General features: G+C 42.3%; 2 protein-coding genes across 2 annotated transcripts; both read left to right on the forward strand.

Annotated features, from left to right (window-relative positions):
* Window positions 1-5,353: 5,353 nt before the first annotated feature.
* Window positions 5,354-21,219, forward strand: LOC122968757 (serine/threonine-protein kinase kin-29-like). The gene is made up of 12 exons (XM_044334211.1): window positions 5,354-5,456; window positions 5,634-6,617; window positions 7,991-8,085; window positions 8,196-8,243; window positions 8,355-8,561; window positions 9,337-9,514; window positions 9,626-9,808; window positions 14,916-14,968; window positions 15,254-15,460; window positions 15,605-15,782; window positions 15,894-15,981; window positions 20,974-21,219. Exons 3-12 carry the CDS (start codon window positions 8,011-8,013, stop codon window positions 20,984-20,986), a joined length of 1,230 nt encoding a protein of 409 aa, XP_044190146.1. The 5' UTR covers window positions 5,354-5,456; window positions 5,634-6,617; window positions 7,991-8,010; the 3' UTR covers window positions 20,987-21,219.
* LOC122968758 lies at window positions 19,062-25,738 on the forward strand. The gene is made up of 8 exons (XM_044334213.1): window positions 19,062-19,123; window positions 22,084-22,139; window positions 22,258-22,464; window positions 23,764-23,941; window positions 24,053-24,084; window positions 24,157-24,235; window positions 24,779-25,344; window positions 25,644-25,738. Exons 2-7 carry the CDS (start codon window positions 22,134-22,136, stop codon window positions 25,201-25,203), a joined length of 927 nt encoding a protein of 308 aa, XP_044190148.1. The 5' UTR covers window positions 19,062-19,123; window positions 22,084-22,133; the 3' UTR covers window positions 25,204-25,344; window positions 25,644-25,738.
* The last annotated feature ends 1,645 nt before the right edge of the window (window positions 25,739-27,383 follow it).

Raw genomic sequence — 27,383 nt, forward strand, 5'->3', positions numbered from 1 at the left:
ACATTGGTGCTGCTGCTGATTTCTGGAGGGATAAACACACACCGGACCACCACACGAGTCGCACCGGATTCTGATGTAATCCTGAGCTGTTTACCGGCGGGAGGAGTTTATTTTTTTAACTTTTAAACTAATTTATCTTTTCGCATTATCACTTTCGCATCTCAACCCAACCGGAGCTAACACCAGAGTCACACACCCCCCTCGGCTACTGTCATCAGTAACAACCTAAATGCCTGTGACTTCACATAACTTTAAATTTAAACTTGTAGATATCTGTGTTTAAACGTGTCGCTGCTGTATTAGATGACATTATTTTGTGTGGATGGAGCAGCTACAATGTTAGCATAGCTCTGATTGATCCGAACTCCATTCAGAAAATAAGCATTTTAAAAGTTGTTTGCTTGTTGTCTTGTGGACAGACCAGACAGGATGAATTCAGACTTTTTACAAATTGGCATCATGTTGTAGTTATTTCGCCATCCTTTTGATTTGTTTATTGCAATTAAATCATAGTAAAATCTAAGTTTATTTTGGGTTCATACCACTATAAGGTCTGTAGTTGTTGTCTGGGAAGTGCAGCAAATAAATTTTTGGGGGGAGTTTTGTGGGTTAATGCAGTTTATCACAGCAAAACGAACAGAGAAGAGTTGATGTATTTGATGTATTTCGCAGTGTTTACAGAAAAGTTGGTGTGAATGTTGTTAGCAGGAGGGCTGAGCAACAACCAAATTTCCTTTTTTCAGATTTAGAGGTTACGTTTCACTTCTTTTATCGAGTAGTAGATAGCTGCTTTCCTTAGCCAACAGTTAGCTTGTTGTAGCAGCCCTGAAGGACTGTTAAGGACTGTTGTTAAGCTAACTAGAGGATGGATTTGGACTGGACAGCGCAGCAGTGGCAGGACGCCACCGGGAGCAGCTGGGGAGAGAACCAACTGGAGAAACAACCAGGAGAGTTAGCTTGTTTGTCATTGTTGCTAATGATATCAGACTGGTTAACCAGCAGCCACAAAGTTCTGTTAACTAACAAACAAGATGACCAACAGCTACAAATGGATGTTATGACATGAATACTTCATCTCCATGAAAGAAAGAAGAAGACATCAGATAACTTGAGTCACATACAGCTTCTCTCTCTCTGTCTCTTGGGTCACTAATTTCATCTCTGATGGTTAAATGTCTTGTGGCTGTTGTGTGAATTTATCTCCTTCTGCTGCTTGTTGTAACAATATCTTCAGTTCGTTTTCAAGCTGAGTCGTATATTGAGTAATAAGCTTAAAGTAACTAGAATAACAAGGGTTAACATGTCAGCTTTGTAGACTATATTTTGTATGTTGTGCATATAGATAAGAGTGTGTAAGTCATGTATTTGATACATGCATTAATACTTTCTAATGTGAACCTACACTTTTAGATCTGTGAATGTTTTAAGAGGTCAATCTTTCTAATGTTCAGCACTGATCTGAACCTGTATCACATTATAAGCTTTGTGCTACTTCATATATTTCTGCATACTAAGAAAATGCATAGGAAACACGTGTAAATCATGTGATATGTTGTCTGTTTTCGATGAGAACATAAATCTGTTGTCACAATAAAACAATACTATAAATTTGAATTTCACTTTGTTGGTAAAATGACACATCCTGAACCACTCCACGGCTAAAATGAGCACTTCTTTGTTTAGAGACAATATGTATATGCTAAATGTATTTAAAGAAGCAGCCTTTTCACCACTCAGGGGTTTTTATTTTTGAAAGCAAATTGTTTTATTGGCATATAAAATTGCCCCCTCTGATTTCATCAGGTGGGGGACAATTATATAGTAACCAAGAGTTACCTCTGCTGCAGAGGATAAGTTCATTAGTTACCAGCGTCAGAAATCACCAATTAACTAGAATGACTACCACACCATTCTGCAACAACACGCCATCCCATCTGTTTTGCGTTTAGTGGCACCATCTTTTTTTTTCAACATGACAATGACCCAAAACACACCTCCAGTCTCTGTAAGGGCTATTTGACCAAGAAGGAGCGTGATGGAGCGCTGCATCAGATGACCTGGCCTCCACAATAACCCAACCTGAACCGAGAGTACTTTTCATTACACTAACATGTCTCTTTCCCTCACTGGTGTCTCTTCCTCGCGTCTTAACTCCAGCGAGGATGAGAGAGGAGGACACGAGGACAGAGGAATTTAATTCACCAAACGGGACGGACGTCCTCGCTCACTCCAGTGTCATTTTGAGGAGACGACAACTACTCATGACACACAGCACCTCAACTGTCGGATATGTAGATGTCAGCTATTAATATGTAGAACTTAGTATGTAACAGTTTAAACTCTAAAGTTTCAGCTTAAAAGTCATTCATATAATTAATTAATACTTTACACTGTTATTTAATAATTTATACATCGTGATTGCTGCAAGAGAATATGTCTAAATAAAATGATGCTTATTTAGTTTGTGAAAGTCTGATGTGCTTTTCAGGCTCAGGATGATTTTATAGGAGACGCAGCTGTGCAGCCTCATATTTTCCTGAAGGAGCTCAGACGCACTGAAACGTAGAAGGAGAAGCCTTTTGGCTTATGAAGAAAAAATATGTAAAGTTACAAGTGTTTTTTGTGATTGATTCACGATTCAATACTTTTCATTTTATGACTAAATATGATCAGATGCTGTTGGTGCTTTCTTTCCTGTTCCACAGGTAGTTTTGCTGATCTGCTGTATTACAACAGCCCGACTGTTTACTGTCCTGTCAGATGACCAATCAATAAACACAAATCTGGTCTGAGTGATCGGATCTCAATGCGTCTTCACACCTGTACTTAGAGCTGTCCACTTGTGAACGCATCACCCGAGACAGATGTTAATACCAGGTGTAAACAGGACCTCAGACCACATTCAGAGGTGGTCTGGGCCGCATGTGGCCACATTCATTTGGCAATGTAAACACAACGTGTCCTGGGCCACATTGTGGGACTGCCTATTCAACTGATGTCCTTTATTTTCCGACAGACTAGACACGGGACTTGCATTACTGCTTCCTGGTCCAAAGCTGTGATCAACTTGTTTGATAACAGGATAACAAGTGCATTATTTTGTTTTTCAGTTTTTCATGTCAATTAAAAAAATGTAATCCACCTCCTGTTTTTTCCTGTTTTCCCCGTTCCCCTATCTCGTTTTCATCTTCAAAGTTTTTCACTTGTCTGTCTAAAAACATATTTCAGAAGCTGAACATCGCTCGATAGTTTCCTCTGTCCTGTCAAGTTAACTACAGTTTTTAGTTTTGCTGCGCTGCTAATGGAGCTCAGTATTTATCAGGAGGACAGCTGCTTCACTCCAAACAGTATGAACCTGGACTGTGTGTGTAACAGCTGACCTATTGGATGTGTAGAAGAACACAGAACATTAATTAACATTTATATGCATATGCATATTACTCTGTGGGGCCTTATCTCACGCCTGGTGCAAAGGGGCAGCAAGTGCAATGCAAGTGTCTTTGCTAGTTTAACCGACGCAGTTGTCAATTTCCTGTCTAGCGCCCACGTTGTTTAAATGGCAATTGTACTCGCGCCCATGGACTTGTTGGTCTTAAAGTGAGGTGTGGTCAGGTGCATTGCTGTTTTGAGGCAGCAGAGAGCGATTGCGGGATCGACGTACAAAAACCTGGTCTGAAGTCAATGGCGCAGTGTTTCAGTGTTACATTACACTATACATTACATTGCACATTATCAAGATAGTAATATGCACCGACATAGGCGGGTGCACAACGCACGTAACTCTGCTTGTTACACACACACACAGACGCGCAGCAGCGCACAAACAAGCAAAACATTACAAATAAAGGGCTTACAATGTGAAAGATTATTATTGTGCACATCAACATATTTTAAAAAATACATGTCATAATGGTTAGGCATAACATTTATCAGAATTAAGTAATTGCACTAATGCTGGATGAAATTGTCTAATTATTTGATAAAATCATGGCAATACACGTCAGTATTTAAACAGACTGGTCAGGTTGAGGGTGTCTGTCAAGACCCAGCAAACGGATATTGACAAAGGATCAGACACGGATCGACTTTACTGCTACATCAGTACATGAGGACATGAGGAACACATGGAGAATTAAATGAGGTGAAAACAATGATTAAACTTAGTATGAAGAGAAAAGTATAACATATTGTTACATATTAGCATATGTAACAACTTTTTCAAAACCCAATCCAAAATATCCCTGCCATGATTAATCTGCAACTGGAATATTGGTTTGTGTGTGTTTCTACATGCACTTGTATACAGCACTGGACGACACTATCTGATGTCACCAATGTTTGTTTTTTTTTAATCAATATTTCATTTAAATTTAATTTAAAATTTAAATGATGCCCTACTTGTGTGTATCAATATGTAGATAATGTAAGAAATATGTGTATATTTAATGATGACTATATTCTATGAGTTTGGTGGAAGTGACCACATTCCATCTGTGATGCAACAAAGGAACTCTGGTCATCACATTCTGAGGCACAGTTAACCTAAAGGACAAACACACAGAGACTGTTGACTAGATCTACACAAGCTCTGGATTTCACAGTGACTTTGTTTGTCAAAATATCCTGTTTGAAACTACTTCAACCATATGATGGCGTCTACATACTCTCATGAACCTCTGCGCCTTGCGAGAGATCAAGGTGAGTGTGAAATCCAAAGTAAAGATGCAGTCTCCATTAAATGATAATCCATGATGTGGATTTATATGGGAGTTATAGCTCACATTCCTGTTTTCCTACTGTTTTTTAATCTTTAAAATATTTTTGTTTTCTAATGGGTTATCTATGGGTTGTGACTTGTAATTTACATGTAACAATGTCATCAACTAACATTTCAGTCTCTGCAGACACTCAGGGCAGTATTCAGAGTACCAGCCCCAGCAGCAGCAGTAGCAGCAGCAGCACCAGGAGCAGCAGCACCAGTAACAGCAGTAGCAGTCCCAGCAGCAGCAGCAGCACCAGTAGCAGCAGCAGCCCCAGCAGCAGCACCAGTAGCAGCCCCAGCAGCAGCACCAGTAGCAGTGGCAGCCCTGGCAGCAGCCCCAGTAGCAGCAGCAGCCCCAGCAGCAGCAGTACCAGGCGCTGGTGCTACCGGTGCAGAGGAGGCAAGAGAAAAGCCAGCACTGAACGAGAGATCCAGAAGAAGAGGTACAGGGCCAGTACCAGCGACAGCACCAGTAGCAGCAGCACCAGGAGCAGCAGCCCCAGCAGCAGCCCCAGTAGCAGCAGCACCAGGAGCAGCAACTCCAGCAGCAGCACCAGTAGCAGCCCCAGCAGCAGCACCCGTAGCAGCCCCAGCAGCAGCACCAGTAGCAGTGGCAGCCCCAGCAGCAGCCCCAGCAGCAGCAGCAGCCCCAGCAGCAGCAGTACCAGCAGCTGGTGCTCCCGGTGCAGAGAAGGCAAGAGAAAAGCCAGCACTGAACGAGAGATCCAGAAGAAGAGGTACAGGGCCAGTACCAGCGACAGCACCAGGAGCAGCAGCCCCAGCAGCAGCCCCTGCAGCAGCACCAGTAGCAGTGGCAGCCCCGGCAGCAGCAGCAGTAGCAGCAGCAGCCCCAGCAGCAGCAGCATAGAAGGCAAGAGAAAAGCCAGCACTGAACGAGAGATCCAGAAGAAGAGGTACAGGACCAGCGGCAGCACCAGGAGCAGCAGCAGTAGCAGCAGCACCAGGAGCAGCAGCCCCAGGAGCAGCATCTGTAGCAGCCCCAGTAGCAGTCCCAGCAGCAGAAGCCCCAGTAGCAGCATCACCAGAAGCTTGTGCTCCCAGTGCTCCTGGCACTCCTGGTGCTCCTGGTGCATAGAAGACAAGAGAAAAGCCAGCACTGAACGAGAGATCCAGAAGAAGAGGTACAGGACCAGCGGCAGCACCAGGAGCAGCAGCAGTAGCAGCAGCACCAGGAGCAGCAGCCCCAGGAGCAGCATCTGTAGCAGCCCCAGTAGCAGTCCCAGCAGCAGAAGCCCCAGTAGCAGCAGCACCAGGACCTTGTGCTCCCAGTGCTCCTGGCACTCCTGGTGCTCCTGGTGCATAGAAGACAAGAGAAAAGCCCGCACTGAACGAGAGATCCAGAAGAAGAGGTACAGGACCAGCGGCAGCACCAGGAGCAGCAGCACCAGGAGCAGCAGCCCCAGGAGCAGCATCTGTAGCAGCCCCAGTAGCAGTCCCAGCAGCAGAAACCCCAGTAGCAGCAGCACCAGGAGCTTGTGCTCCCAGTGCTCCTGGCACTCCTGGTGCATAGAAGACAAGAGAAAAGCCAGCACTGAACGAGAGATCCAGAAGAAGAGGTACAGGACCAGTGGCAGCACCAGGAGCAGCAGCAGTAGCAGCAGCCCCAGGAGCAGCATCTGTAGCAGCCCCAGCAGCAGCACTTGTAGCAGTAAACGCAAGGAAGTGTCTGCAGAGGATGTCCAGGAGCTTCTAACGAGGAAGAGGAAGGCCAGCACTTGTGAGGAGACGCCCAGAAAGAGGCAGAAGAGCTCTGAGCTCAACCAGAGCTCCTGCAGCTCTTCATTCTCACAAGGGAAGAATGGAAGCACACTCCCTAGAGTGATCACAAGCAGAGGTGAGTGAGTTAGACAAGTAAAGTTAGTATCTTTCTAAACTTTTGTCTTTTTAGTACCACATTCCCTCATTTCAGGTCAGTAAAGACAAAGACTACAGTGACCAGTGACCCTTTCAGTGTGTGCATGTGGATTATGTATAATGACAGACTTGAAAATAATCTGAAGCTCTCCTTTAAAGGAATAGTTTGAGGTCTATTCACTCTCTTGCCAAGAGTTAAATGAGAAAATTAATACCACTATGTAGCTGGAGTCAGGAGGTAATTAGCCTAGTTTAGCACAGAACTAGTGACAAAAAGACTACCAAAATCCCATTAATTAACACACTGTACCCTCCTGTTTTTTGAGGGGGAGTTACAGCTACTTCCCAGTGAACAACATTTTGTTCATCTGCCCACCTGAACAACATCTCCTGGCAAGCTTGCAGCAATGACAAGAATCCAGGAAGTTATTGTGCCTAGCTGTTGTTTGACAAGAAACACTTTGAGCATGAAACTCTCCATAAAACCACACGCTGTTTTTTACGTTTACATTTAAGTACAGACTGAGCAAACAAGAAGGAGGAATTTTGTACCAGGCTAGCTGTTTCCTCCTGGTTGATGTCTTCATGCATAGCTAATTGCCTCCTAGCTCTAGCTACTTAAAACTCTATTTTTTTTTTTTTTTTCTCTCTCTCTTTGGCCAGTTGGGGGAAGCACAACAAGCTGTAACCACAACACTGACAAATTATCACCTTATAAAATTGTTATGGTTAATATGTTAGCAAACAGTTGCCTATTTACACATACAGCAGAAACATTATCATTCAATTGGAGTCAGGTGTCTGTTGATCTGATGAACTTGAGTCCATTATTCACTCCTGTTAGCTCTGGTTTGGTGTCCACCAACTTCTGAGAAAAGTATCTGCCTCTTTAGCTGCTAAATGCTCAAGTATTCTCCCCAGCTAATTTCAGTCTGCTGTTTGATGCTAGGCTATAAACTCAAAACAGTGAGCTGAAAGCTACTAAACAAGTCCATCATGTTGCTAAAGCTAGGTGCTAATTCTCCATGAATTCATCACTATGAGCAACCCCTTTCACTAGTCGTAGTAATTTTTCTCTGTTGTTAATATAAAAATATTGATTAGTGCAGCTTTAACACACAGACATGAGAGTGGTGTCAGTCTTCTAACTTTCAACAAAACAGCAAAGAAGTGCATTTTACAAAACGTTGAACTATTCCTTCAAGGTTAAGAATACATTTATAATTAGTCTAAATATAAGAAGGCTTACAATTACAAGTAGTGTTATTAGTAATAAATTAGTTGTAGTATTTGCAGTATACATTTCTCAAAGCTACTGTATAGCATAATCAATATCTGTGTGTCTTTGTGCAGCTGATTTTGAGGAGCGGTATATGCAGTTCCGCCAGATCGGAGAAGATGTCTGTGGACCTGTGTATGCTGGTTTCCGATCAATTGATTACGTACCAGTAAGTATCACATACATGTTCCCTCTCCCATACACACACATACAAACACAATGAATCATTCTCCATGTCCTCAGAGTATAAACCAAAGTACTTGTGTTTTTGTCTTATAGGTAGCTATCAAATATGTTAAGGGGCCACATGTACCGTATGAAATGAACGTGAGTAAATTGATCTCTGTCCCATCAGCAGCACTATCATCTGAATGTTGAACTGCTCTTTATCATGGATTAGGACAACAACCAATCTTTTTTTTTATATGGGTCTCTCAGGCGTACAAGATCCCTGTAGAAGTGGCCCTCATGCACAAAGTTGCGGGCGGACCAGAGTCAGTCGGGAATTTTTCCACCGTCTCCCTCTTGGACTGGTACTATCTGGACCAGCAGCTTATCTTAATCACAGAAAGACCAGTTCCCTCTCAAAACCTCACGACGTACCTTGATTCCCAAGGAGGTGTCATTGAGGAACAAGAGGCTAAGGTACTGAAGCTGTGTGTGTGTGTGTGTGCGTGTGTTTGTGTGTGTGCAATCTTAAAAAATGTTGGACCAGCCACCAAAATTTTAGTTAAGTTAAATTAAGTTAAATGTTATTTTTCCACATTTTCTATGTTAATTTAACTGCTGAAATATGTGTTCTGAAAATTTCAACTCCCTACATGATACATGTCTAAATGCTGTTTTAAAGCCAGGCTTTTAAAAATCCCAAATTCCCTGAAACAATACTAAGGACATGTCCACAGTGACAGCAATGACCTTGCTTAAACATAAAGGACACATGGATTCACAATTAGCAATTGGCATATTATTGTAGTAATTTACATTATTGGGTCATCATCGAATAATATGAGTCTAAAGTTAATTTTATTATGCGGCGCTTACTCAGCATGAGGAACTGCTGGCTTTCAACAATCAATTAATTAAAACTTAAACTAACACAGAGCCTCTATGTTTCCAAAATAAGGTCGAGGTAGGGGAGAAATCTGATTAATGACATGGTGTATGTTTACTCAGATTTACAGTAACCAGGTTACTCTAAATGTGTTCTCCAAATACTTATGTAACCTGGTGTCTTGTATGCATGTGAACATACTGAGTGGGATCTGTTGGTACCAGCAGTGTCACATGTCTTTGTTCTTACTTGTCCAAACAGCCACAGAAGCCACATTGTCTACAACAGTCTGAATTTTGTTTTAAGGGAAATTTTTACAGCCCCCCCACTTACCAGCTCATCTGTTTCTCTCTGTTTCTATCTCAGACCTTCCTGAATCAGTTGGTGGATGCAACTGATGAAATGCACCGTAAAGGTGTGTTTCACCGGGACATAAAATCAGAAAACATCCTGGTTGAAATTGGCTCCAGTGTCCCGTGTGTCCGCCTGATGAACTTTGGATGTGGCAGTTTTGTTCAGGAGAGACCCCACCATACTTTCTCTGGTATGATATCTGGCTTTTGCTTTTGCTATTCACTCATTGGCCAGTTTCTGGTATAATTACTTTCTTGTTTGAACAAAGCTCCTCTTCATTCTGTCTCTCTGTGTATTCCAGGTACCCTTGCATGTGCCCCTCCAGAGTGGTATGTACGTGGGGAATACAAAGCTGGTCCCACTACAGTATGGCAGCTGGGTGCACTGCTATACCGTTTGCTGCATGGTTTCAGAAACAGCACCATGGGCATACTGTGCGGCAAAATGCAACTCAGCAGGGACTCAGCAACACAGCTATCCCAAGGTAAGTCATATGGTTTCTGTATGAGAGAGCAGCAATCCTAATGCTGCTATATTTCTGTTGACCAGACAGGACTGATGACTAACAACCCTCTCAATTAGATTTGATGATTACAGTTTATCTGCACACAATGTAAATGTGTTAAATCTGTCTTTAATTGAACTTACATAGAATTTGTGTTGACATCCGCCATGTCTGCATTCTAAAACAAGCCAACAGACACAAGTCTATCACTTAGTTATCCCATGGATCACTTCAGCAGTCATTATCATCTTTAATTTGTTTTCTCTACTTCATTCCAGACTGCCTCGACTTCTTGCAACTGTGTCTGAAGAAAAACCCTGACGAGCGCGCCACTCTGCAGCAGCTACAGCTCCACCCCTGGCTTAACTAATTCCACCAACACCGAAACCAGGCCTCTTCCTCACTTTGGACTCTTTTTTTTCCACTCATCCTCTAACTACCTCAAAACGTACCCCATCCTGTTCCCTACCCTTACCCCATCCTTTCCCCACTCATTACCCATTTTGCACCCCTCATCACCTCTTTCCCCATCTCCAACCTAATCCTACCTTTTTACATAATTATCAATCAGGACTCTTTTGATATTGGACTTGTTCCCAACAGCACCTCCTGTTGCACCCCCAGCCATCCGAGGAGAGGGGATCTCTCTTTGAATTGCCTCTCCCGAGGTTTCTTCCAATAGCCTTATGGTTATTGAGGAGTTTTTCCTCGTCTTCATAGAGAGCTTTGGGCTGGGTCAGGAACTGTTGCTGTTGTGGCCTATTAAGACACTAATATTATATATAATATTAAGCTATACAAATACAATTGAGTCAAAATTACTTCCAGTTTGTAGTCTTGATTAAAGCTTATATATGAATATATACATACATATATATATGTATATATAATATATGAACAAGAACCATGGACTTCAGTGTCTATATAAAGGAATCTTTGTCTCTATGTATGTATGTTTTTCCTTTGTATTTTTCAAGAACCTTTCATCCGATCTACTTCACACTTGGTGGGTGTATTGTTGGGGACACAAGGGAGTGTAATTTAATGCAATTTGGACACGCAACATTCAGTATTAATTAACTTGGAATAAACAACTGATCAGGAAGCCGCTCAGTTCTGCAGCAGCAGGGCAGGGCTTCTGGGCTCTGCATGTCAGGATCAGAGCTGCACCATCCTGCCATGAGAGATAGGAGAGGAGGACATCTATTTTTGTTTGATAATTAGGCCAGTCAGGCTTTGTTGTGGGTGTCCACTGTCAAAAAAATTGGGGGGGGGGGGGGGGATAGTGAGCTGAGAGCATGAGCATGAATGACAGAAATACGTTATTTTCTGATTGTTTCACAGCTGTTACTTTCTAAAGCACAAATGAACAACCATCAAACACTCAACAGGTGATTTACTGTGGAGACAGATGTTCTTTTGGTGTAAGTTGGACACACGACACGTTTAATATTAATAAGCTCTGAATAAACAAGTGAACAGCGAGCTGTTCAGCTCCGTGTTTAAGGGGGCTGTTTGATATAACACTGTCACATCACAGCGGCTTGTGGGCTCCGATTTGCTGAGCGGGACAAAGGCACACGGGCTTGCTCAGTTAAACTGCCTGAGAGAGAAGGAAAAAAAAACAGTAGACACATTTGATTGGCAGCAAAATCAACCAATGGAAGGCCATAAAGTGATAAACATTAGCTAATTCTAAATGCTCAAGTACAATGACTATAATGCTGGTAGCTAACAACTGAAAAAAATGCATATAGCTGAAACTACATTTGTCAACACTTTGGTTCTATGTACAAGGCTGTCAGGTTGAACTGGAGCCTTTGTAACTCTTAAAGTAGTATTATCTGACTCCAGTGCAGATTTCTTTAACATTGTACAATATTTTGATACCTATAATGTTAGCTTTAAATTGCATTTGTAATCTTACATTATTATTTTACTAGGCTTTAAAAAATTCAAGCAATAGACATTTTGGGAAATACTCTCCTTTGCTTCTTGTCTGGAGTTTGATAAGATGGATCCCAATATCTATGGATATTTAGAAGCTGAGATGACAAAGTTACCAGTCACTTTGTTTGATTGGTGACACAATACAGAGCTCTGTTTCTTGTTGTTTCTTCCCCTTCAGGGATGTGAAACATTAAAAACCTTTAAAGCTGTAGGACACAAGGCTGAAAGTGGGCAATATTCTTTGTAACAGCAAAGTTATATTTACTCAGGAACGGGCTCCATGCTGGTCTTATTTAACACAAATCAACTGCCACAGAATCTCAACCAAAACAACCGAACCATTGATCGATCCACACATCTCTCACAGCGGCATCTGTCGTCCTTTCCTTCATACAGAAAATATAACACTATATTTTACAAGAGGACTAAGAACAGAACATCTGTTATCTTGGAAGGAACAGCTTACAGGCAAAGTATGTACAGCAAACATGTCCCCACTGACCCAAGGCTTTGTGAACATGCAAATCAAACAAGTGACTGATCTGAAACCGTACACTTTGGCTGTTGGAAAGAACGCCCTGAATGTGAGTTGGATCCAGAGTGGTCCGGTGTGTGTGCCTCTTTCAGCTCTCGGCATCAAAATGATATGCATCATTCCTCTTTTACTTAGATTTAATGTTTAGATTCATTTGTATTTTCTTAACACAATAGGATAGTTTGAACTACATGACACTACTCCTCTTTAGGTAGCTGGACAACAGTGTTACATGGCAGTTTCTGAATCACAGTTATTTCAAAAAAAATATACTAAGTAAGTTCTCTATGCTTTGCAGCCCTAACAATCAATTAGTCAACTTGCACATTTACCAGTTGTTTACGTTTAGTTGGTCATCATGTAAATACATAAAAACTGGACCAATAATAAAGTCACTACAGGGTGTAAATGATGGATACCTTTGTCGTACAATCTCCACTGTTTTTGTTTGTTGCTCATTACAGGGTGCTGAAAGTTACATGAACACATTTATTTATTTATTTTCATTATTGATTAATCTGCTGGTTATTCTCTCGAATTATCCATTAATGATTTAGTCTTAAAATGTCAGGAAACTGAAGAATTTCTGACACAATTTCCTAAAGCCAAGGTTAATTTTTTTTGTCCAACCAACACCCAACACATCATCTTGACTTTGCATGTAAATAAGGCTGTCACTGACCACTTTACATCATTTGGTTATTTAGATCATGATCTTATCCAGATAACTTATGATAAACATCTCCCTGAAAGGGTCGATTGAAAGCCTTTTCTCACTCACCTCTGTTAGTGTCTAGTCATGCAGATAGTATTGATTTTATTTTTCCAGGTTTTGAGATATCTGTATGAGATTTCTGCCACCGACACAATGCAGTGGAGGTGAATCATTATTTAGTTTGTGGTGCTTACAACACTGAAAATGGCCTTTAAAAACTCAACAGACCTTGTAGTTTACAGGATATTATAACTTAATTCTGCTGAAAACTGTTGACAATGGGCCTCATGCAAGAACATTTTCCTCATCTAAATCTCTGTTTTTTCTCTGCGAGATTTGTTCACACAAGTGTTCCGACAAACTCTCTTAACATGACAAATTTGCTATAAATTTCTGGTTTCAGACTGATGAATGTCACCTGTTCATGACGAGCTGAACGTTCCTGAGATTTCATCATTAGCATCATCGATGCCCCTAAAATGTCCATATAAGGTGACCTGTTCCACTCTGTTTGTGGGCAAGTTTCATTCACAAAAATGTTCCCAAAGAGTGAAAAGAAGAATCAGAAACCAGCAGACAGATTCTCATCTTGCAGGTGACGTTCGGTTGAGAGTTGTTGTCTTCATTTTTAAATAGCCAGCTTCTTTGGGTTAGAATTACTTAAGTGTTCATCGTTAAGGATGTTTTTACTGGGTGGTGAATTATCCGCATAGGTCTCCTGCTCTCCAGAACAAACAGAGCCAGTGTTTAAAACAGGAAAAAACACTGAGTAAAGCAGTTTTCACGTAAAAAAATTCAGTGCTTTTCTGACAATGTTCACCAGGTACAGGATGTCTGGTAGGGGCTGTTAGCTGAGCTGCTGCTAACGTTTGCTCAGCTTGTTTCTGGGAGCTGAATTATCCACAGAGGTCTCTTCTCTGAAACAGACAGACCCAGTGATTAAAATAGGTAAAAAAAAAAAAAAAAAAACACTAAATAAAGCAGTTTCACATAAAAAAATCAGTGTTTCTTTGATGCTGTTCAGTGGGCACGGGATGTCTGGTGGGGGCTGTTAGCTGAGCTGCTGCTAACGTTTGCTCAGCTTGTTTCTGTGATAACTTAAGATCCAGACGTTCAGCAGGGATTTACCGGGAGCTGAATTGTCCACAGAGGTCTCCTCTTCTCCGAAACAAACAGACCCAGTGATTTAAACAGGTAAAAACACTAAATAAAGCAGTTTCACATAAAAAATCAGTGTTTCTTTGATGCTGTTCAGCTGGCACAGGATGTCTGGTAGGTGCTGTTAGCTGAGCTGCTGCTAACGTTTGCTCAGCTAGTTTCTGGGAGCTGAATTATCCACAGAGGTCTCCTCTTCTCCGAAACATACAGACCCAGTGATTAAAATAGGTTAAAAAAAAAAAAAAAAAAAACACTAAATAAAGCAGTTTCACATAAAAAATCAGTGTTTCTTTGATGCTGTTCAGTGGGCACGGGATGTCTGGTGGGGGCTGTTAGCTGAGCTGCTGCTAACGTTTGCTCAGCTTGTTTCTGTGATAACTTAAGATCCAGACGTTCAGCAGGGATTTACCGGGAGCTGAATTGTCCACAGAGGTCTCCTCTTCTCCGAAACAAACAGACCCAGTGATTTAAACAGGTAAAAACACTAAATAAAGCAGTTTCACATAAAAAATCAGTGTTTCTTTGATGCTGTTCAGCTGGCACAGGATATCTGGTAGGTGCTGTTAGCTGAGCTGCTGCTAACGTTTGCTCAGCTAGTTTCTGGGAGCTGAATTATCCACAGAGGTCTCCTCTTCTCCGAAACAAACAGACCCAGTGATTTAAACAGGTAAAAACACTAAATAAAGCAGTTTCACAAAAAAAAATCAGTGTTTCTTTTGTCTTTTTAGAAGATGTCTGTGGACCTGTGTATGCTGGTTTCCGATTAATGGATTATGTACCAGTAAGTATCACATACACGTTCCCTCTCCTATACACACACATACAAACACAATGAATCATTCTCCATATTCTCAGAGTATAAACCAAAGTACTTGTGTTTTTGTCTTATAGGTAGCTATTAAATATGTTAAAGGGCCACATGTGGCAATGTAGCATATGAAATGAACGTGAGTAAATTGATCTCTGTTCCATCAGCAGCACTATCATCGGAATGTTGAATTGCTCTTCATCATGGATGAGGTCAACAACCAATCTTTTTTTTTTTTTTCTTGTTTGGGTCTCTCAGATCTACAAGATCCCTGTAGAAGTGGCACTCATGCACAAAGCTGCAGGCGGACCGGAGTCAGTCGGGAAGTTTGCCGCTGTCTCCCTCTTAGACTGGTACTATCTGGACCAGGATCTTATCTTAGTCACAGAAAGACCAGTTCCCTCTGAAGTCCTCACAACGTACCTTGATTCCCAAGGAGGCATTATTGAGGAACGAGAGGCTAAGGTACTGAAGCTGTGTGTGTGTGTGTGAGATTCACAATTAGAAGTTGTGAATCCTGCCCCCCCCCCCCCCCCCCTCGGAGTTAAACTTGGCTCCAGTGTCCCCCCCCCTTACCATCTCATCTGTTCCTCTCTGTTTCTATCTCAGACCTTCCTGAATCAGTTGGTGGATGCAACTGATGAAATGCACCGCAAAGGTGTGTTTCACCGGGACATAAAATCAGACAACATCTTGGTTGAAATTGGCTCCAGTGTCCCGTGTGTGCGCCTGGTGAACTTTGGATGTGGCAGTTTTGTTCAGGAGAGACCCCACCATACTTTCTCTGGTATGATATCTGGCTTTTGCTTTTGCTATTCACTCATTGGCCAGCTTCTGGTATAATTACTTTCTTGTCTGAACAAAGCTCCTCTTCATTCTGTCTCTCTGTGTATTCCAGGTACCCTTGCATGTGCCCCTCCAGAGTGGTATGTACGTGGGGAATATCAAGCTGGTCCCACTACAGTATGGCAGGTGCTATGTACAAGGTCATCAGGTTGAAGTGGAGCCTTTGTAACTCTTCAAGTAGTATTATCTGACTCCAGCACAGACAAAATGTTCCCAAAGAGTGAAAAGAAGAATCAGAAACCAGCAGACAGATTCTCATCTTGCAGGTGACGTTCGGTTGAGAGTTGTTGTCTTCATTATTAAATAGCCAGCTTCTTTGGGTTAGAATTACTTAAGTGTTCATCGTTAAGGATGTTTTTACTGGGTGGTGAATTATCCGCATAGGTCTCCTGCTCTCCAGAACAAACAGAGCCAGTGTTTAAAACAGGAAAAAACACTGAGTAAAGCAGTTTTCACATAAAAAAAAAATCAGTGCTTTTCTGACAATGTTCACCAGGTTCAGTATGTCTGGTAGGGGCTGTTAGCTGAGCTGCTGCTAACGTTTGCTCAGCTTGTTTCTCTGATAATTTAAGATCCAGACATTCAGCGGGTTTTTACTGGGAGCTGAATTATCCACAGAGGTCTCCTCTTCTCCAAAACAAACAGACCCAGTGATTAAAATAGGTAAAAACACTAAATAAAGCAGTTTCACATAAAAAATCAGTGTTTCTTTGATGCTGTTCAGTGGGCACGGGATGTCTGGTAGGGGCTGTTAGCTGAGCTGCTGCTAACGTTTGCTCAGCTAGTTTCTGGGAGCTGAATTATCCACAGAGATCTCCGAAACAAACAGACCCAGTGATTAAAACAGGTAAAAACACTAAATAAAGCAGTTTCACATAAATCAGCATTTCTTTTGTCTTTTTAGAAGATGTCTGTGGACCTGTGTATGCTGGTTTCCGATTAATGGATTATGTACCAGTAAGTATCACATACACGTTCCCTCTCCCATACACACACATACAAACACAATGGATCATTCTCCACGTCCTTAGAGTATAAATCAAAGTACTTGTGTTTTTGTCTTATAGGTAGCTATTAAATATGTTAAAGGGCCACATGTGGCAATGTAGCATATGAAATGAACGTGAGTAAATTGATCTCTGTCCCATCAGCAGCACTATCATCGGAATGTTGCATTGCTCTTCATCATGGATGAGGTCAACAACCAATCTTTTTTTCTTAGAGGTTGTGAATCCTGCCCCCCCCCCCCCCCCCCCCCCCCCCCCCCCCCCCCTTACCATCTCATCTGTTTCTCTCTGTTTCTATCTCAGACCTTCCTGAATCAGTTGGTGGATGCAACTGATGAAATGCACCGTAAAGGTGTGTTTCACCGGGACATAAAATCAGACAACATCCTGGTTAAAATTGGCTCCAGTGTCCCGTGTGTGCGTCTGGTGAACTTTGGATGTGGCAGTTTTGTTCAGGAGAGACCCCACCATACTTTCTCTGGTATATCTGGCTTTTGCTTTTGCTATTCACTCATTGGCCAGTTTCTGGTATAATTACTTTCTTGTTTGAACAAAGCTCCTCTTCATTCTGTCTCTCTGTGTATTCCAGGTACCCTTGCATGTGCCCCTCCAGAGTGGTATGTACGTGGAGAATACAAAGCTGGTCCCACTACAGTATGGCAGCTGGGTGCACTGCTATACTGTTTGCTGCATGGTTTCAGAAACAGCACCATGGGCATACTGTGCGGCGAAATGCAACTCAGCAAGGACTCAGCAACACAGCTATCCCATGGTAAGTCATATGGTTTCTGTATGAGAGAGCAGCAATGCTAATGCTACTATATTTCTGTTGACCAGACAGGACTGATGGCTAACAACCCTCTCAATTAGATTTGATGACTTACGGTTTAGCTGCACACAATGTAAATGTGTTAAATCTGTCTTTAATTGAACTTACATAGAATTTGTGTTGACATCCGCCATGTCTGCATTCTAAAACAAGCCAACAGACACAAGTCTATCACTTAGTTATCCCATGGATCACTTCAGCAGTCATTATCATTTCAGTCCCCTCATTTCATAACATTTCAGTCCCTGCAGACACTCAGGGCAGTATTCAGAGTATTAAGTTTTTGTTTTGTCTTGCGCTTCAAGTCAGTGCTGACTTCCTGAATTTTTAACCAGAGGTTTTTTAGAAACAATCTCTACATTTGGTTGAGATGAATGGATCTGCCACTGGAATACCAGTGGCCAATATGTGCCAGTGTAGTTAACACAATAAGAATACATGCAACCAAGATTTAAATGATTTTCACTAGGTTCTTCTTATATCTAGAAAACAAAAGCAAAAGCACTGAGTCAGGCAGTGTGAGCAGAAAAAGAAAGGCCAGTATTGACCTGGAGGCTCCAGAGAAGAGGCACAAGCAAAGCTGCAAAACCACTAACACCAGTGAACCCAGCTACGTGTTGTTGGAGGAGGTCAGCACAAGAGGAGGCAAAAGAGAAGCACTGAACAAGAGCTTCCTGGGAAGAGATACAAGGCCAGTACCAGTAGCAGTACCAGTAGCAGCACCAGCAGCGGCACCAGTAGCAGCAGTCCCAGCAGTACCAGGAGCTGTTGCTACTGGTGTAGAGGAGGCAAAAGAAAAGCCAGCACTGAACGAGAGATCCCCAAGAAGAGATACAGGGCCAGTACCAATAGCAGCACAAGCAGCAGCAAATGCAAGGAAGTGTCTGCAGAGGATGTCCAGGAGCTACTAACTAGGAAGAGGAAGGCCAGCACTTGTGAGGAGACTCCCAGAAAGATGCAGAAGAGCTCTGAGCTCAACCAGAGCTCCTGCAGCTCTTCATCTTCACAAGGGAAGAATGGAAGCACACTCCCTGAAGTGATCACAAGCAGAGGTGAGTGAGTTAGACAAATAAAGTTGGTATTTTTCTAAAGTTTTGTCTTTTTAGTACCAAATTCCCTCATTTCAGACCAGTAAAGACAAAGACTACAGTGACCAGTGACCCTTTCAGTGTGTGCATGTGGGTGATGTATTATGACAGATTTGAAAATAATCTGAAGCTCTCCTTTAAAGGAATAGTTTGAGGTCTATTCACTCTTGCCAAGAGAATTCATTTGGAGTCAGGTTTCTGAGCAATACACATTTCTCAAAGCTAATGTATAGTATAATCAATATCTGTGTGTCTTTGTGCAGCTGATTTTGAGGAGAGGTATATGCAGTTCCACCAGATCGGAGAAGATGTCTGTGGACCTGTGTATGCTGGTTTCCGATTAATGGATTACACACCAGTAAGTATCACATACACGTTCCCTCTCCCATACACACACATACAAACACAATGAATCATTCTCCACATCCTCAGAGTAAAAACCAAAGTACTTGTGTTTTTGTCTTATAGGTAGCTATTAAATATGTTAAAGAGCCACATGTGGCAATGTACCATATGAAATGAACGTGAGTAAATTGATCTCTGTTCCATCAGCAGCACTATCATCGGAATGTTGAACTGCTCTTCATCATGGATGAGGTCAACAACCAATTTTTTTCTTTCTTGTTTGGGTCTCTCAGATCTACAAGATCCCTGTAGAAGTGGCCCTCATGCACAAAGCTCTAAGCGGACCGGAGTCAGTCGGGAATTTTGCCGCTGTCTCCCTCTTAGACTGGTACTATCTGGACCAGGATCTTATCTTAGTCACAGAAAGACCAGGCATTATTGAGGAACAAGAGGCTAAGGTACTGACGCTGTATGTGTGTGAGGGTCACAATTAGAGGTTGTGAATCCTGCCCCCCCCCTTACCATCTCATCTATTTCTCTCTGTTTCGATCTCAGAATTTCCTGAATTAGTTGGTGGATGCAACTGATGAAATGCACCATAAAGGTGTGTTTCACCGGGACATAAAATCAGACAATATCTTGGTTGAAATTGGCTCCAGTGTCCCGTGTGTCCGCTTGGTGAACTTTGGATGTGGCAGTTTTGTTCAGGAGAGACCCCACCATACTTTCTCTGGTATGATATCTGGCTTTTGCTTTTGCTATTCACTCATTGGCCAGTTTCTGGTATAATTACTTTCTTGTTTGAACAAAGCTCCTCTTCATTCTGTCTCTCTGTGTATTCCAGGTACCCTTGCATGTGCCCCTCCAGAGTGGTATGTACGTGGGGAATACAAAGCTGGTCCCACTACAGTATGGCAGCTGGGTGCACTGCTATACCGTTTGCTGCATGGTTTCAGAAACAGCACCATGGGCATACTGTGCGGCAAAATGCAACTCAGCAGGGACTCAGCAACACAGCTATCCCAAGGTAAGTCATATGGTCTATCACTTAGTTATCCCATGGATCACTTCAGCAGTCATTATCATCTTTAATTTGTTTTCTCTACTTCATTCCAGACTGCCTCGACTTCTTGCAACTGTGTCTGAAGAAAAACCCTGAGGAGTGCGCCACTCTGTAGCAGCTACAGCTAAACCCCTGGCTTAACTAATTCCACCAACACTGTGACCAGGCCTTTTCCTCACTTTGGACTTTTTTCCCCCACTCATTCTCTAACTACCTCAAAACGTACCCCACCATGTTCTCTACCCTTACCCCATCCTTTCCCCACTCATTACCCATTTTGCACCCCTCGTCACCTCTTTCTCCATCTCCAACCTAATCCTACCTTTTTACATAATTATCAATTAGGACTGTTTTCATATTGGACTTGTTCTCAACAGCACCTCCTGTTGCACCCTCTGCCGTCCGAGGAGAGGGGATCTCTCTTTGAATTGCCTCTCCCGAGGTTTCTTCCAATTGCCTTATGGTTATTGAGTTTTTCCTTGTCTTCATAGAGAGCTTTGGGCTGGGTCAGGAACTGTTGCTGGCCTATTAAGACACTCTATATCATATTGAGCTATACAAATACAATTGAGTCAAAATTACTTCCAGATTGTAGTCTTGATTAAACCTTAAAAATATATGAGCAAGAATAATGAACTTCATTGTTTCATCTTCAAACATAAACTTTAAGTCCTCCTAGTGATAAACATTAGCTAATTCTAAATGCTCAAGTACAATGACTATAATGCTGGTAGCTAAGAACTGAAAAAAATGCATATAGCTGAAATTACATTTGTCAACACTTTGGTTCTATGTACAAGGTCATCAGGTTGAAGTGGAGCCTTTGTAACTCTTCAAGTAGTATTATCTGACTCCAGCACAGACAAAATGTTCCCAAAGAGTGAAAAGAAGAATCAGAAACCAGCAGACAGATTCTCATCTTGCAGGTGACGTTCAGTTGAGAGTTGTTGTCTTCATTATTAAACAGCCAGCTCGTTTGGGTTAGAATTACTTAAGTGTTCATCGTTAAGGATGTTTTTACTGGGTGGTGAATTACCATAGGTCTCCTCCTCTCTAGAACAAACAGACCCAGTGATTAAAACAGGAAAAAACACTGAGTAAAGCAGTTTTCACATAAAAAATCAGTGCTTTTCTGACCATGTTCACCAGGTTCAGTATGTCTGGTAGGGGCTGTTAGCTGAGCTGCTGCTAACGTTTGCTCAGCTTGTTTCTGTGGTAACTTAAGATCCAGACGTTCAGCAGGGATTTACCGGGAGCTGAATTATCCACAGGTCTCCTCTTCTCCGAAACAAACAGACCCAGTGATTAAAACAGGTAAAAACACTAAATAAAGCAGTTTCACATAAAAAATCAGTGTTTCTTTGATGCTGTTCAGTTGGCACAGGATGTCTGGTAGGGGCTGTTAGCTGAGCTGCTGCTAACGTTTGCACAACTAGTTTCTGGGAGCTGAATTATCCACAGAGGTCTCCTCTTCTCCAAAACAAACAGACCCAGTGATTAAAATAGGTAAAAACACTAAATAAAGCAGTTTCACATAAAAAATCAGTGTTTCTTTGATGCTGTTCAGTGGGCACGGGATGTCTGGTAGGGGCTGTTAGCTGAGCTGCTGCTAACGTTTGCTCAGCTAGTTTCTGGGAGCTGAATTATCCACAGAGATCTCCGAAACAAACAGACCCAGTGATTAAAACAGGTAAAAACACTAAATAAAGCAGTTTCACATAAATCAGCGTTTCTTTTGTCTTTTTAGAAGATGTCTGTGGACCTGTGTATGCTGGTTTCCGATTAATGGATTATGTACCAGTAAATATCAGATACACGTTCCCTCTCCCATACACACACATACAAACACAATGGATCATTCTCCACGTCCTCAGAGTATAAATCAAAGTACTTGTGTTTTTGTCTTATAGGTAGCTATTAAATATGTTAAAGGGCCACATGTGGCAATGTAGCATATGAAATGAACGTGAGTAAATTGATCTCTGTCCCATCAGCAGCACTATCATCGGAATGTTGCATTGCTCTTCATCATGGATGAGGTCAACAACCAATCTTTTTTTCTTTTTCTTGTTTGGGTCTCTCAGATCTACAAGATCCCTGTAGAAGTGGCACTCATGCACAAAGCTGCAGACGGACCGGAGTCAGTCGGGAAGTTTGCCACCGTCTCCCTCTTAGACTGGTACTATCTGGACCAGGATCTTATCTTAGTCACAGAAAGACCAGTTCCCTCTGAAGTCCTCACAACGTACCTTGATTCCCAAGGAGGCATTATTGAGGAACAAGAGGCTAAGGTACTGACGCTCTGTGTGTGTGTGTGAGATTCACAATTAGAAGTTGTGAATCCTGCCCCCCCCCCCCCCCCTCGGAGTTAAACTTGGCTCCAGTGTCCCGTGTGTGCGTCTGGTGAACTTTGGATGTGGCAGTTTTGTTCAGGAGAGACCCCACCATACTTCACAAGCAGCAGCAAATGCAAGGAAGTGTCTGCAGAGGATGTCCAGGAGCTACTAACTAGGAAGAGGAAGGCCAGCACTTGTGAGGAGACTCCCAGAAAAATGCAGAAGAGCTCTGAGCTCAACCAGAGCTCCTGCAGCTCTTCATTCTCACAAGGGAAGAATGGAAGCACACTCCCTGAAGTGATCACAAGCAGAGGTGAGTGAGTTAGACAAGTAAAGTTGGTATTTTTCTTAAGTTTTGTCTTTTTAGTACCAAATTCCCTCATTTCAGACCTGTAAAGACAAAGACTACAGTGACCAGTGACCCTTTCAGTGTGTGCATGTGGGTGATGTATTATGACAGATTTGAAAATAATCTGAAGCTCTCCTTTAAAGGAATAGTTTGAGGTCTATTCACTCTTGCCAAGAGCATTCATTTGGAGTCAGGTTTCTGAGCAATACACATTTCTCAAAGCTAATGTATAGTATAATCAATATCTGTGTGTCTTTGTGCAGCTGATTTTGAGGAGAGGTATATGCAGTTCCACCAGATCGGAGAAGATGTCTGTGGACCTGTGTATGCTGGTTTCCGATCAATTGATTACACACCAGTAAGCATCACATACACGTTCCCTCTCCCATACACACACATACAAACACAATGGATCATTCTCCACGTCCTCAGAGTATAAACCAAAGTACTTGTGTTTTTGTCTTATAGGTAGCTATTAAATATGTTAAAGGGCCACATGTGGCAATGTAGCATATGAAATGAACGTGAGTAAATTGATCTCTGTTCCATCAGCAGCACTATCATCGGAATGTTGAATTGCTCTTCATCATGGATGAGGTCAACAACCAATCTTTTTTTTTCTTGTTTGGGTCTCTCAGATCTACAAGATCCCTGTAGAAGTGGCCCTCATGCATTAAGCTGCAGACGGACCGGAGTCAGTCGGGAAGTTTGCCGCCGTCTCCCTCTTAGACTGGTACTATCTGGACCAGGATCTTATCTTAGTCACAGAAAGACCAGTTCCCTCTGAAGTCCTCACAACGTACCTTGATTCCCAAGGAGGCATTATTGAGGAACAAGAGGCTCCCCCCCCCCCCCCCCCCCACCACCACCACCAGCTCATCTGTTTCTCTCTGTTTCTATCTCAGACCTTCCTGAATCAGTTGCTGGATACAACTGTCGAAATGCACCGTAAAGGTGTGTTTCACCGGGACATAAAATCAGAAAACATCCTGGTTGAAATTGGCTCCAGTGTCCTGTGTGTCCGCCTGATGAACTTTGGATGTGGCAGTTTTGTTCAGGAGAGACCCCACCATACTTTCTCTGGTATGATATCTGGCTTTTGCTTTTGCTATTCACTCATTGGCCAGCTTCTGATATAATTACTTTCTTGTCTGAACAAAGCTCCTCTTCATTCTGTCTCTCTGTGTATTCCAGGTACCCTTGCATGTGCCCCTCCAGAGTGGTATGTACGTGGAGAATACAAAGCTGGTCCCACTACAGTATGGCAGCTGGGTGCACTGGTATACTGTTTGCTGCATGGTTTCAGAAACAGCACCATGGGCATACTGTGCGGCAAAATGCAACTCAGCAGGGACTCAGCAACACAGCTATCCCAAGGTAAGTCATATGGTTTCTGTATGAGAGAGCAGCAATGCTAATGCTGCTATATTTCTGTTGATCAGACAGGACTGATGGCTAACAACCCTCTCAATTAGATTAGATGACTTATGGTTTAGCTACACACAATGTAAATGTGTTAAATCTGTCTTTAATTGAACTTACATAGAATTTGTGTTGACATCCGCCATGTCTGCATTCTAAAACAAGCCAACAGACACAAGTCTATCACTTAGTTATCCCATGGATCACTTCAGCAGTCATTATCATTTCAGTCCCCTCATTTCATAACATTTCAGTCCCTGCAGACACTCAGGGCAGTATTCAGAGTATTAAGTTTTTGTTTTGTCTTGCGCTTCAAGTCAGTGCTGACTTCCTGAATTTTCAACCAGAGGTTTTTTAGAAACAATCTCTACATTTGGTTGAGATGAATGGATCTGCCACTGGAATACCAGTGGCCAATATGTGCCAGTATAGTTAACACAATAAGAATACATGCAACCAAGAATTAAATGATTTTCACTAGGTTCTTCTTATATCTAGAAAACAAAAGCAAAAGCACTGAGTCAGGCAGTGTGAGCAGAAAAAGAAAGGCCAGTATTGACCTGGAGGCTCCAGAGAAGAGGCACAAGCATAGCTGCAAAACCACTAACACCAGTGAACCCAGCTACGTGTTGTTGGAGGAGGTCAGCACAGGAGGAGGCAAAAGAGAAGCACTGAACAAGAGCTTCCTGGGAAGAGATACAAGGCCAGTACCAGTAGCAGTACCAGTAGCAGCACCAGCAGCGGCACCAGTAGCAGCAGTCCCAGCAGTACCAGGAGCTGTTGCTACTGGTGTAGAGGAGGCAAAAGAAAAGCCAACACTGAACGAGAGATCCCCAAGAAGAGATACAGGGCCAGTACCAATAGCAGCACAAGCAGCAGCAAATGCAAGGAAGTGTCTGCAGAGGATGTCCAGGAGCTACTAACCAGGAAGAGGAAGGCCAGCACTTGTGAGGAGACGCCCAGAAAAATGCAGAAGAGCTCTGAGCTCAACCAGAGCTCCTGCAGCTCTTCATCTTCACAAGGGAAGAATGGAAGCACACTCCCTGAAGTGATCACAAGCAGAGGTGAGTGAGTTAGACAAGTAAAGTTGGTATTTTTCTTAAGTTTTGTCTTTTTAGTACCAAATTCCCTCATTTCAGACCAGTAAAGACAAAGACTACAGTGACCAGTGACCCTTTCAGTGTGTGCATGTGGGTGATGTATTATGACAGATTTGAAAATAATCTGAAGCTCTCCTTTAAAGGAATAGTTTGAGGTCTATTCACTCTTGCCAAGAGAATTCATTTGGAGTCAGGTTTCTGAGCAATACACATTTCTCAAAGCTAATGTATAGTATAATCAATATCTGTGTGTCTTTGTGCAGCTGATTTTGAGGAGCGGTATATGCAGTTCCGCCAGATTGGAGAAGATGTCTGTGGACCTGTGTATGCTGGTTTCCGATCAATTGATTACACACCAGTAAGCATCACATACACGTTCCCTCTCCCATACACACACATACAAACACAATGGATCATTCTCCACATCCTCAGAGTATAAACCAAAGTACTTGTGTTTTTGTCTTATAGGTAGCTATTAAATATGTTAAAGGGCCACATGTGGCAATGTAGCATATGAAATGAACGTGAGTAAATTGATCTCTGTCCCATCAGCAGCACTATCATCGGAATGTTGAACTGCTCTTCATCATGGATGAGGTCAACAACCAATCTTTTTTTTTTCTTGTTTGGGTCTCTCAGATCTACAAGATCCCTGTAGAAGTGGCACTCATGCATTAAGCTGCAGACGGACCGGAGTCAGTCGGGAAGTTTGCCGCCGTCTCCCTCTTAGACTGGTACTATCTGGACCAGGATCTTATCTTAGTCACAGAAAGACCAGTTCCCTCTGAAGTCCGCACAACGTACCTTGATTCCCAAGGAGGCATTATTGAGGAACAAGAGGCTAAGGTACTGAAGCTGTGTGTGTGTGTGAGGGTCACAATTAGAGGTTGTGAATCCTGCCCCTCCTCCCCCTTACCATCTCATCTATTTCTCTCTGTTTCTATCTCAGAATTTCCTGAATCAGTTGGTGGATGCAACTGATGAAATGCACCATAAAGGTGTGTTTCACCGGGACATAAAATCAGACAACATCTTGGTTGAAATTGGCTCCAGTGTCCCGTGTGTCCGCTTGGTGAACTTTGGATGTGGCAGTTTTGTTCAGGAGAGACCCCACCATACTTTCTCTGGTATGATATCTGGCTTTTGCTATTCACTCATTGGCCAGTTTCTGGTATAATTACTTTCTTGTTTGAACAAAGCTCCTCTTCATTCTGTCTCTGTGTATTCCAGGTACCCTTGCATGTGCCCCTCCAGAGTGGTATGTACGTGGGGAATACAAAGCTGGTCCCACTACAGTATGGCAGCTGGGTGCACTGCTATACCGTTATACCGTTTTTTGTTTTTTTTTATGTACAGCCTCCACTGCGTACTAGTGAAATGTCAATCAAAGGTGCATTTAAAGACTTCTAAATTATTTATAGTGATGAATTCAAGTCATTATTTCTCCATATCAATAATCTTTCCATGTTATTCTAAATTGTGAAGCTGTTTGTAACATCTGTTTCAGTATGAGTGCTATAAAATTAATCATTGATCATCTTTCTGATTTTTAATAATGATGACTGAGATATCACTGCGATGATGGTTTATTTAATCTTTAAGTTAGATTATTGTATTGTTTTAAATCTGTAGCTGTGTGTAATGGTTGTGTGTAACATTAATGACAGCTGTTCTCGTGCTGTTGGAGAAAATCGATGAAATAAATTGCACTTCTTCTTTGACATTCTCCTGTTCCCCATATCTCATGTCATTATTACACTGTAATAATAATAATATGACACTTTGTGGGCCACATTTTATATAGCTAAGCAAGGCATCACAACCACATTTGTGTTGGATAGACGATGTGGATGCAACTGGGAGCTGTGGGAGGAAGATACTTAGACGTCTTCGTGGTTTTAAGCTGTCTCTGTGGTTTTCTTCAGGGAGCTTACTTGCTTTACTGCCGGTGTTTTTCAACCACTTCAGCATTTTTTGACCACTGGCTTTTTACTACATCAGGA

The sequence above is a fragment of the Thunnus albacares genome, chromosome 18 (genome assembly GCF_914725855.1).
Source record: "Thunnus albacares chromosome 18, fThuAlb1.1, whole genome shotgun sequence".
Lineage (NCBI taxonomy): Eukaryota > Metazoa > Chordata > Actinopteri > Scombriformes > Scombridae > Thunnus > Thunnus albacares.

Excerpts from the sequence above, each read along its gene's own strand:
- LOC122968757 (XM_044334211.1), top strand. The coding sequence starts at position 8,011 with ATGCAGTTCCGCCAGATCGGAGAAGATGTCTGTGGACCTGTGTATGCT. Across the intron at positions 9,515-9,625 it reads ACCCCACCATACTTTCTCTG|GTACCCTTGCATGTGCCCCT; the intron begins GTATGATATCTG and ends TGTGTATTCCAG. Across the intron at positions 15,783-15,893 it reads ACCCCACCATACTTTCTCTG|GTACCCTTGCATGTGCCCCT; the intron begins GTATGATATCTG and ends TGTGTATTCCAG.
- LOC122968758 (XM_044334213.1), top strand. Across the intron at positions 23,942-24,052 it reads ACCCCACCATACTTTCTCTG|GTACCCTTGCATGTGCCCCT; the intron begins GTATGATATCTG and ends TGTGTATTCCAG. Across the intron at positions 24,236-24,778 it reads AGCAACACAGCTATCCCAAG|AAAACAAAAGCAAAAGCACT; the intron begins GTAAGTCATATG and ends TCTTATATCTAG.